Source organism: Procambarus clarkii, chromosome 16 (assembly GCF_040958095.1).
Source record: "Procambarus clarkii isolate CNS0578487 chromosome 16, FALCON_Pclarkii_2.0, whole genome shotgun sequence".
NCBI classification, from domain to species: domain Eukaryota; kingdom Metazoa; phylum Arthropoda; class Malacostraca; order Decapoda; family Cambaridae; genus Procambarus; species Procambarus clarkii.
The window spans coordinates 14793645-14805341 of record NC_091165.1 but is presented as its reverse complement, the minus strand read 5'-3'; the positions used below and the strand labels follow the sequence as shown (position 1 = coordinate 14805341).

Genomic DNA, 11697 nt, shown 5'->3' with positions numbered 1-11697 from the left:
GGGTGTGGTGGCAGGGCAGGCTGTGGTGGTAGGGCAGGGTGTGGTAGTAGGGTAGGCTGTGGTGGCAGGGCAGGCTGTGGTGGTAGGGCAGGGTGTGGTAGTAGGGTAGGCTGTGGTGGCAGGGCAGGCTGTGGTGGTAGGGCAGGGTGTGGTAGTAGGGTAGGCTGTGGTGGCAGGGCAGCTGTGGTGGTAGGGCAGGGTGTGGTAGTAGGGTAGGCTGTGGTGGCAGGGCAGCTGTGGTGGTAGGGCAGGGTGTGGTGGTAGGGCAGGGTGTGGTGGCAGGGCAGGCTGTGGTGGTAGGGCAGGGTGAGGTGGTAGGGCAGGGTGTGGTGGCAGGGCAGGCTGTGGTGGTAGGGCAGGGTGTGGTGGTAGGGCAGGGTGTGGTGGCAGGGCAGGCTGTGGTGGTAGGGCAGGGTGTGGTGGTAGGGCAGGGTGTGGTGGTAGGGCAGGCTGTGGTGGTAGGGAAGGGTGTGGCGGCAGGGCTGGCTGTCGTGGCAGGGCAGGGTGTGGTGGTAGGGCAGGCTGTGGTGGTCGGGCAGGGTGTGGTGGCAGGGCAGGGTGTGGTGGCAGGGCAGGCTGTGGTGGGAGGGCAGGCTGTGGTGGCAGGGCAGGGTGTGGTGGCAGGGCAGGCTGTGGTGGTAGGGCAGGGTGTGGTGCTAGGGCAGGCTGTGGTGGCAGGGCAGGCTGTGGTGGTAGGGCAGGGTGTGGTGGCAGGGCAGGGTGTGGTGGTAGGGCAGGGTGTGGTAGTAGGGTAGGCTGTGGTGGCAGGGCAGCTGTGGTGGTAGGGCAGGGTGTGGTAGTAGGGTAGGCTGTGGTGGCAGGGCAGCTGTGGTGGCAGGGTAGGCTGTGGTGGCAGGGCAGCTGTGGTGGTAGGGCAGGGTTTGGTGGTAGGGCAGGCTGTGGTGGTAGGGCAGGGTGTGTTGGTAGGGCAGGCTGTGGTGGCAGGGCAGGGTGTGGTGGCAGGGCAGGCTGTGGTGGTAGGGCAGGGTTTGGTGGTAGGGCAGGGTGTGGTGGTAGGGCAGGCTGTGGTGGCAGGGCAGGGTGTGGTGGCAGGGCAAGCTGTGGTGGCAGGGCAGGGTGTGGTGGCAGGGCAGGCTGTGGTGGTAGGGCAGGGTGTGGTGGCAGGGCAGGGTGTGGTGGTAGGGCAGGCTGTGGTGGTAGGGAAGGATGTGGCGGCAGGGCAGGCTGTGGTGGCAGGGCAGGGTGTGGTGGTAAGGCAGGGTGTGGTGGCAGGGCAGGGTGTGGTGGCAGGGCAGGCTGTGGTGGTAGGGCAGGGTGTGGTGGCAGGGCAGGGTGTGGTGGCAGGGCAGGCTGTGGTGGCAGGGCAGGGTGTGGTGGCAGGGTAGGCTGTGGTGGCAGGGCAGGGTGTGGTGGCAGGGCAGGGTGTGGTGGCAGGGCAGGCTGTGGTGGTAGGGCAGGGTGTGGTGGTAGGGCAGGGTGTGGTGGCAGGGCAGGCTGTGGTGGCAGGGCAGGCTGTGGTGGCAGGGCAGGCTGTGGTGGCAGGGCAGGGTGTGGTGGCAGGGCAGGCTGTGGTGGTAGGGCAGGCTGTGGTGGTAGGGCAGGGTGTGGTGGTAGGGCAGGGTGTGGTGGTAGGGCAGGGTGTGGTGGCAGGGCAGGGTGTGGTGGCAGAGCAGGCTGTGGTGGTAGGGCAGGGTGTGGTGGTAGGGCAGGTGTGGTGATAGGGCAGGGTGTGGTGGCAGGGCAGGGTGTGGTGGCATAGCAGGCTGTGGTGGTAGGGCAGGGTGTGGTGGTAGGGCAGGTGTGGTGGTAGGGCAGGGTTTGGTGATAGGGCAGGGTGTGGTGGTATGGCAGGCTGTGGTGGCAGGGCAGGGTGTGGTGGCAGGGCAAGCTGTGGTGGTATGGCAGGCTGTGGTGGCAGGGCAGGGTATGGTGGCAGGGCAGGCTGTGGTGGTAGGGCAGGGTTTGGTGGTAGGGCAGGCTGTGGTGGCAGGGCAGGCTGTGGTGGCAGGGCAGGGTGTGGTGGTAGGGCAGGGTGTGGTGGTAGGGCAGGCTGTGGTGGTAGGGCAGGATGTGGTGGCAGGGCATGGTGTGGTGGTAGGGCAGGCTGTGGTGGCAGGGCAGGCTGTGGTGGCAGGGCAGGGTGTGGTAGTAGGGCAGGGTGTGGTGGTAGGGCAGGCTGTGGTGGTAGGGCAGGATGTGGTGGCAGGGCAGGGTGTGGTGGTAGGGCAGGGTGTGGTGGTAGGGCAGGGTGTGGTGGTAGGGCAGGCTGTGGTGGTAGGGCAGGGTGTGGTGGTAGGGCAGGGTGTGGTGGCAGGGCAGGCTGTGGTGGTAGGGCATGGTGTGGTGGTAGGGCAGGCTGTGGTGGTAGGGAAGGGTGTGGCGGCAGGGCAGGCTGTGGTGGCAGGGCAGGGTGTGGTGGCAGGGCAGGCTGTGGTGGTAGGGCAGGGTGTGGTGGCAGGGCAGGGTGTGGTGGCAGGGCAGGCTGTGGTGGTAGGGCAGGCTGTGGTGGCAGGGCAGGGTGTGGTGGCAGGGCAGGCTGTGGTGGTAGGGCAGGGTGTGGTGGTAGGGCAGGCTGTGGTGGCAGGGCAGGCTGTGGTGGTAGGGCAGGGTGTGGTAGTAGGGTAGGCTGTGGTGGCAGGGCAGCTGTGGTGGTAGGGCAGGGTGTGGTAGTAGGGTAGGCTGTGGTGGCAGGGCAGCTGTGGTGGCAGGGTAGGCTGTGGTGGCAGGGCAGCTGTGGTGGTAGGGCAGGGTTTGGTGGTAGGGCAGGCTGTGGTGGTAGGGCAGGGTGTGGTGGTAGGGCAGGCTGTGGTGGCAGGGCAGGGTGTGGTGGCATGGCAGGCTGTGGTGGTAGGCCAGGGTTTGGTGGTAGGGCAGGGTGTGGTGGTAGGGCAGGCTGTGGTGGCAGGGCAGGGTGTGGTGGCAGGGCAAGCTGTGGTGGCAGGGCAGGGTGTGGTGGCAGGGCAGGCTGTGGTGGTAGGGCAGGGTGTGGTGGCAGGGCAGGGTGTGGTGGTAGGGCAGGCTGTGGTGGTAGGGCAGGGTGTGGTGGCAGGGCAGGGTGTGGTGGCAGGGCAGGCTGTGGTGGTAGGGCAGGGTGTGGTGGTAGGGCAGGCTGTGGTGGCAGGGCAGGCTGTGGTGGTAGGGCAGGGTGTGGTAGTAGGGTAGGCTGTGGTGGCAGGGCAGCTGTGGTGGTAGGGCAGGGTGTGGTAGTAGGGTAGGCTGTGGTGGCAGGGCAGCTGTGGTGGCAGGGTAGGCTGTGGTGGCAGGGCAGCTGTGGTGGTAGGGCAGGGTTTGGTGGTAGGGCAGGCTGTGGTGGTAGGGCAGGGTGTGGTGGTAGGGCAGGCTGTGGTGGCAGGGCAGGGTGTGGTGGCAGGGCAGGCTGTGGTGGTAGGGCAGGGTTTGGTGGTAGGGCAGGGTGTGGTGGTAGGGCAGGCTGTGGTGGCAGGGCAGGGTGTGGTGGCAGGGCAGGCTGTGGTGGCAGGGCAGGGTGTGGTGGCAGGGCAGGCTGTGGTGGTAGGGCAGGGTGTGGTGGCAGGGCAGGGTGTGGTGGTAGGGCAGGCTGTGGTGGTAGGGAAGGGTGTGGCGGCAGGGCAGGCTGTGGTGGCAGGGCAGGGTGTGGTGGTAAGGCAGGGTGTGGTGGCAGGGCAGGGTGTGGTGGCAGGGCAGGCTGTGATGGTAGGGCAGGGTGTGGTGGCAGGGCAGGGTGTGGTGGCAGGGCAGGGTGTGGTGGCAGGGCAGGCTGTGGTGGCAGGGCAGGGTGTGGTGGCAGGGTAGGCTGTGGTGGCAGGGCAGGGTGTGGTGGTAGGGCAGGGTGTGGTGGTAGGGCAGGCTGTGGTGGTAGGGCAGGGTGTGGTGGTAGGGCAGGGTGTGGTGGCAGGGCAGGCTGTGGTGGTAGGGCAGGGTGTGGTGGTAGGGCAGGCTGTGGTGGTAGGGAAGGGTGTGGCGGCAGGGCAGGCTGTGGTGGCAGGGCAGGGTGTGGTGGCAGGGCAGGCTGTGGTGGTAGGGCAGGGTGTGGTGGCAGGGCAGGGTGTGGTGGCAGGGCAGGCTGTGGTGGTAGGGCAGGCTGTGGTGGCAGGGCAGGGTGTGGTGGCAGGGCAGGCTGTGGTGGTAGGGCAGGGTGTGGTAGTAGGGTAGGCTGTGGTGGCAGGGCAGCTGTGGTGGTAGGGCAGGGTGTGGTAGTAGGGTAGGCTGTGGTGGCAGGGCAGCTGTGGTGGCAGGGTAGGCTGTGGTGGCAGGGCAGCTGTGGTGGTAGGGCAGGGTTTGGTGGTAGGGCAGGCTGTGGTGGTAGGGCAGGGTGTGGTGGTAGGGCAGGCTGTGGTGGCAGGGCAGGGTGTGGTGGCAGGGCAAGCTGTGGTGGTAGGGCAGGGTTTGGTGGTAGGGCAGGGTGTGGTGGTAGGGCAGGCTGTGGTGGCAGGGCAGGGTGTGGTGGCAGGGCAAGCTGTGGTGGCAGGGCAGGGTGTGGTGGCAGGGCAGGCTGTGGTGGTAGGGCAGGGTGTGGTGGCAGGGCAGGGTATGGTGGTAGGGCAGGCTGTGGTGGTAGGGCAGGGTGTGGTGGCAGGGCAGGGTATGGTGGCAGGGCAGGCTGTGGTGGTAGGGCAGGGTGTGGTGGTAGGGCAGGCTGTGGTGGCAGGGCAGGCTGTGGTGGTAGGGCAGGGTGTGGTAGTAGGGTAGGCTGTGGTGGCGGGGCAGCTGTGGTGGTAGGGCAGGGTGTGGTAGTAGGGTAGGCTGTGGTGGCAGGGCAGCTGTGGTGGCAGGGTAGGCTGTGGTGGCAGGGCAGCTGTGGTGGTAGGGCAGGGTTTGGTGGTAGGGCAGGCTGTGGTGGTAGGGCAGGGTGTGGTGGTAGGGCAGGCTGTGGTGGCAGGGCAGGGTGTGGTGGCAGGGCAGGCTGTGGTGGTAGGGCAGGGTTTGGTGGTAGGGCAGGGTGTGGTGGTAGGGCAGGCTGTGGTGGCAGGGCAGGGTGTGGTGGCAGGGCAAGCTGTGGTGGCAGGGCAGGGTGTGGTGGCAGGGCAGGCTGTGGTGGTAGGGCAGGGTGTGGTGGCAGGGCAGGGTGTGGTGGTAGGGCAGGCTGTGGTGGTAGGGAAGGGTGTGGCGGCAGGGCAGGCTGTGGTGGCAGGGCAGGGTGTGGTGGTAAGGCAGGGTGTGGTGGCAGGGCAGGGTGTGGTGGCAGGGCAGGCTGTGGTGGTAGGGCAGGGTGTGGTGGCAGGGCAGGGTGTGGTGGCAGGGCAGGGTGTGGTGGCAGGGCAGGGTGTGGTGGCAGGGCAGGCTGTGGTGGTAGGGCAGGGTGTGGTGGTAGGGCAGGGTGTGGTGGCAGGGCAGGCTGTGGTGGCAGGGCAGGCTGTGGTGGCAGGGCAGGCTGTGGTGGCAGGGCAGGGTGTGGTGGCAGAGCAGGCTGTGGTGGTAGGGCAGGGTGTGGTGGTAGGGCAGGTGTGATGGTAGGGCAGGGTGTGGTGGCAGGGCAGGGTGTGGTGGCATAGCAGGCTGTGGTGGTAGGGCAGGGTGTGGTGGTAGGGCAGGTGTGGTGGTAGGGCAGGTGTGGTGGTAGGGCAGGGTTTGGTGGTAGGGCAGGGTGAGGTGGTATGGCAGGCTGTGGTGGCAGGGCAGGGTGTGGTGGCAGGGCAAGCTGTGGTGGTATGGCAGGCTGTGGTGGCAGGGCAGGGTGTGGTGGCAGGGCAGGCTGTGGTGGTAGGGCAGGGTTTGGTGGTAGGGCAGGCTGTGGTGGCAGGGCAGGCTGTGGTGGCAGGGCAGGGTGTGGTGGTAGGGCAGGGTGTGGTGGTAGGGCAGGGTGTGGTGGTAGGGCAGGATGTGGTGGCAGGGCAGGGTGTGGTGGCAAGGCAGGGTGTGGTAGTAGGGCAGGGTGTGGTGGTAGGGCAGGCTGTGATGGTAGGGCAGGCTGTGATGGTAGGGCAGGGTGTGGTGGCAGGGCAGGCTGTGGTGGTAGGGCAGGGTTTGGTGGTAGGGCAGGCTGTGGTGGCAGGGCAGGCTGTGGTGGCAGGGCAGGATGTGGTGGCAGGGCAGGGTGTGGTGGTAGGGCAGGCTGTGGTGGCAGGGCAGGCTGTGGTGGCAAGGCAGGGTGTGGTAGTAGGGCAGGGTGTGGTGGTAGGGCAGGCTGTGATGGTAGGGCAGGATGTGGTGGCAGGGCAGGGTGTGGTGGTAGGGCAGGGTGTGGTGGTAGGGCAGGGTGTGGTGGCCGGGCAGGGTGTGGTGGCAGGGCAAGCTGTGGTGGCAGGGCAGGGTGTGGTGGCAGGGCAGGGTGTGGTGGCAGGGCAGGGTGTGGTGTAGGGAATATACTGGGTTTGGAACAGTGGACAAGAAAATTTAACTTCGACTTAGTAATTATATATCATCAACAAAATCTGAACTGTAAGCAATTCTGGCTGGGTTGGAGGAAGTACGTCAAGACGAATTAGAAGTTTTCGTATTTATCGATAGCCGAGGAGCCTTAAACAGTCGAAATCCAATCTTCATGTCGATAGTTGAGGATTTGTAGGAAAAGGATAAATGAGATACAGTTGAAAGGTCACAAACTTAAATTGATGTGGGTTCCATCTCACGATGGAATAGTGAGATGAGGACTGTTACTGAACAATCAGCCTGGATGTGTCACAACGGAAAGATTGATGATATTCTGGAGCGATATAAGAATTTTGAATCAAGACTAACTTTGTTAAATTGTTTGAATATCTATTGCAAATTATGTCTGTGTAACTGGTCATAAAAGTATTTGTGTGTACGTCTGGTAAGATGTTACATGTGTAAAGGAAGAAATGTATATGTTTATTACTCAGAATGTTCGGTAATATGTGTGTCTATATATATAAGAACACGTTGTACTGAGAGGAGTGAGAATAGCTTGAGCTACCTCATACCTTTGTGTGTAATTATTCCTCAATAAAATTATTTCAATTTCAATTTCACTTTATCACGGCCACACCCAGTTTCCCCCCCCCCACCACACACACACGCACGAACACACACACCATGAAAGGTGACGGAGAATATCGTGAGAAAAAGACTGGTAGCACATCTGGAGAGAAGGGACATTGTAACACGTCACCAGCATGGATTCAGGGAAGGCAAGTTGTGTCTCACAGGTTTAATAGAATTCTATTACCAATCTTGCGGTTACCTTGTGATGATTTCCGGGGCTTAGCGTCCCCGTGGCCCGGTCCTCGACCAGGTCTCCTGGTTGCTGGACTGGTTAACCAGGCTGTTTGAGGCGGCTGCTTGTAGCCTGACGTATGAATTACAGCAAGGTTGATCAGGTATCCTTTGGAGGTTTTAATCAAGTTCTCTCGTCAACACTGTGAGGGGTCGGCCAGTTATGCCTCTTCTGTGTAGTGGAAGCATGTTGAGTAGTCTCGGGCCTCTGATGTTGATAGAGTTCTCTATTGCACCTCGGCTCTTCAACGGGGGCATTCTGCATATCCCGCCATGCCTTCTGGTCTCATGTGGTGTTATTTCTGTGTGCAGGTTTGGAACCAGCTCCTCTAGTATATTCCACGATTAAATAATTACGTATCTCTCCCGCCTGCGCTCAAGAGAATACAGATTAAGGCATTTTATTTGTTCCCAAAAGTTTAATTGTTTTACGGAGTGGATTCTAGCAGTAAAGGATTTCTGCACGCTCTCCAGATCAGCAATTTCACAGACTTTGAGAGGGGCTGTCATTGTTCAACAGTACTCCACTCTAGAAGGCACCAACGTTCTTTTTATCCAACCTGTCATTTTTCCTGCAGTTGTGACGGTTACTTTATTGTGTTCTTTAAAGGTAAGGTCTTCCCACATGAGTACACCCAAACTGCTTTTGCGTTCTATGTTATGATTTGACTGCGCTTTGTACATGGTTTCTGTTTTAATATTTATATTTTTTCCATAGCGCAAGAGCTGAAACTTATCTTCATTTAACACCATATTATTTCCTGTAGCCCATTGAAAGAAAAAATAGGCAGATGGATCTATAAGATTTTTATGATGTGTGATGTTAGTGTTATCGGTCTGTAATTTTTTGCCTCTGCCTTATTTCCTCCTTTATATAGTGGTGCTATCTTTGCTGTTTTTAGTATGTCAGGGATAACACTAGTAGCTAGGCTCTGTTTCCAAAGAATGTGAAAGGCCTGCGACAGTGGTTTTTTACAATTCTTGATGAATATGGAGTGCCAAGAGTCAAGGCCTGGTGCATAGGTATACTGTGTATGGCTTCTTCAAAATCTAGGTGGATAGGGTGACATCTGATACATGATTGGATGTTGGCAACACAGCCATGAAAAATTAATTTGGGTTATCGATCTTTAGTGTATTTAGTGGCTCGCTGAAATCAGAGTCGTACTCTGAGTGAGAGTGTTTTTACCTCAGTCAAAAATCTCAGTACGAAATACCTCAGTATTTCGCTCATTTCTTTGTTGTCATCTGTGAAAGTTTCATCTCCATTTCGCAGGGGCCCGATACTATATGTAGTTTTTATCATGATTTTGCATATGAGAAGAAATATTTCGGATTTCTCTCTATTTCACTGATCGACTTTTGCTGGCTTTGTCTCTCTTGGATTTTGTATAATTCTTGTAGCTTTAGTTCATTCGTTTCTATTTCGCTACCTAACCTTCTTCGTCGTTCTTGAGTTAGGGCGTAACTCTCAAGTTGTTCCATGATTGGGTTTTTTCGCCTATAGAGGAAACGCCGTTCCCTTTCCAGTCTGTACCTCTTCCTCTTTTTTTTCTTAGGGGTATGCGGTTTGAGCATATTTCTAGAGCAACTGAGTTTATTTTTTCCAGGCACTGGTTCAGGTTTACATTTTCTAGCGGTTCTTCCCAGCTTATTTCTGCGAGGTCTTGGTTTATTTGTTCCCAGGTTATCTATTTATTATTAAAATTTAATTTGCTGAAATCTCCTCCCCTGGGAGTCTGGACTGGTTGTGCAGGTATACTCCCCATGTTTGTCAGAACTTCAATTACGTTGTGATATGTGTAGCAGGTATTTGTAATCGTTATGTTCCTGATCAATTCATCATTATTAGTGAAAATGAGGTCCAGCGTGTTTTCTTTACTAGTTGGTTCTACTATGTGCTGGTTTAAGGCAAATCTGTAGCACATCCGTAGCAGGTCATTTGCATGTGCCTGGTCATTTAGACTACTTCCCGGAATTCTCTCTGATATAATTGTATTGGCTAGGGGGTCTTCCATTTCAGGTACCGTAGGTTGAAGTCCCGAAGCAGGATGATGTTTGGGGCTGGATTTGTGAGGTTTTCCAAGCAGTGTTCTATTTTCATTATTTGGTCTTTAAACTGCTGAGGATTTGCCTCCGGTAACTTATATACAAGGATAATAACAACAATTAGGATCTTTATTTTGATTATCAAGCATTACAACAAGCATTAAGCATTAATTAATAACAAGCATTAAGCAAGAAAGAGAAGAATTGGCAGACTGCATTTTCTTCGACTGTCAGAAAGCTTTTGAAATAGTACCTCATAAGAGACTGTTGCATAACTCGGAGAAACAAGCTGGAGTAAGCGGTAGGGTGCTCCAATGGATAAGGGGGAACCTAAACAATAGAAAGCAGAGAGTTACAGTGAGGGGTGAGACCTCAGACTGGCGTGATGTAACGAGCGGAGTCCCACAGGGTCATAGGTTCTCTTCTGCATTTTCTTCCATAACACCTCGTGGACATTGTCCATGTGTTTACTGAGGAGAATACACTTGAAAGAAGACTACAAATTGCAAAAGGAGCTTGCGAAATTGAAAGAATTGCTTAAGAAGTGGCTGCTAGAGTTTAATTACATTAAATGCAACGTTATGTTGATGGACATTGGATAAAGGAAGTCAGAATTAAGGTACCAAATGGGAACAAAAACCCTGCTGGTGTAATTAGAAGTTGGAAATGCAAATTAGTGGAAGAAATTTAAGGAAATTCTGGTATCCTACACTGGTAGTCAACAAACTTAGTGCACTGAAAGAAGTTGTTGAAGCCACCTCCATTTACAACTATAATTAAAGGCCAGAACTGACAGAGAATTAGAACATCAGAAAGGTTATATTATAACACAAGAGGAACATCAAGGCTAGCAGGCGGGGTATAGATAGCTAGACCTGCCTCTTCCTTACACTGGTAGGTGAGTGCAGCAAGGTGAACACACATACCCTGCTAGCCACATACACTAATATATAGAGCGTCAGCTTGGAGCAGAGCAGCTCTAGTGAGAGTCTGGAGTGCCAGGGTAACCCACACTCCCCATCAAGCCCACCAACCCACGCTACCCATCCACCAACCCACGCTACCCATCCACCAACCCACGCTACCCATCCACCAACCCACGCTCCCCATCCACCAACCCACGCTACCCATCCACCAACCCACGCTACCCATCCACCAACCCACGCTACCCATCCACCAACCCACGCTACCCATCCACCAACCCACGCTACCCATCCACCAACCCACGCTACCCATCCACCAACCCACGCTCCCCATCCACCAACCCACGCTACCCATCCACCAACCCACGCTACCCATCCACCAACCCACGCTACCCATCCACCAACCCACGCTACCCATCCACCAACCCACGCTCCCCATCCACCAACCCACGCTACCCATCCACCAACCCACGCTACCCATCCACCAACCCACGCTACCCATCCACCAACCCTCGCTCCCCATCCACCAACCCACGCTACCCATCCACCAACCCACGCTACCCATCCACCAACCCACGCTCCCCATCCACCAACCCACGCTACCCATCCACCAACCCACGCTACCCATCCACCAACCCACGCTACCCATCCACCAACCCACGCTCCCCATCCACCAACCCACGCTACCCATCCACCAACCCACGCTTCCCATCCACCAACCCACGCTACCCATCCACCAACCCACGCTACCCATCCACCAACCCACGCTACCCATCCACCAACCCACGCTCCCCATCCACCAACCCACGCTACCCATCCACCAACCCACGCTCCCCATCCACCAACCCACGCTACCCATCCACCAACCCACGCTTCCCATCCACCAACCCACGCTACCCATCCACCAACCCACGCTACCCATCCACCAACCCACGCTACCCATCCACCAACCCACGCTCCCCATCCACCAACCCACGCTACCCATCCACCAACCCACGCTAACCATCCACCAATCCACGCTACCCATCCACCAACCCACGCTCCCCATCCACCAACCCACGCTACCCATCCACCAACCCACGCTACCCATCCACCAACCCACGCTAACCATCCACCAATCCACGCTACCCATCCACCAACCCACGCTCCCCATCCACCAACCCACGCTACCCATCCACCAACCCACGCTACCCATCCACCAACCCACGCTAACCATCCACCAATCCACGCTACCCATCCACCAACCCACGCTTCCCATCCACCAACCCACGCTACCCATCCACCAACCCACGCTACCCATCCACCAACCCACGCTACCCATCCACCAACCCACGCTACCCATCCACCGTTATTATCGAGTCCTGCATGTCGAGACATCACATGAAGATATGCGAATAAATATCCCTGAACGCCTTCTATCATTACGATATAAACAAATTCGCTTAAAAGTGAACCCCCAACACACGCACACCTGACAACAAGGGGGAGGTCGTGACCCCCAACACACGCACACCTGACAACAAGGGGGAGGTCGTGACCCCCAACACACGCACACCTGACAACAAGGGGGAGGTCGTGACCCCCAACACACGCACACATGACAACAAGG

General features: G+C 57.6%; 1 protein-coding gene across 1 annotated transcript; it reads left to right on the top strand.

Moving 5' to 3' along the window:
• The first annotated feature begins 7016 nt into the window (after window positions 1-7016).
• On the top strand, window positions 7017-11090 carry LOC138365234 (DNA-directed RNA polymerase II subunit rpb1-like). Its single transcript, XM_069325498.1, has 3 exons — window positions 7017-7031; window positions 7535-7726; window positions 10191-11090. Exons 1-3 carry the CDS (start codon window positions 7017-7019, stop codon window positions 11088-11090), a joined length of 1107 nt encoding a protein of 368 aa, XP_069181599.1.
• Window positions 11091-11697: the final 607 nt, after the last annotated feature.

What these genes read in the sequence shown, in the direction of transcription:
- LOC138365234 (XM_069325498.1), top strand. An exon ending in CTTTATTGTGTTCTTTAAAG is followed by an intron (nt 7,727 to 10,190) that starts GTAAGGTCTTCC and finishes CTCCCCATCAAG; the next exon opens with CCCACCAACCCACGCTACCC.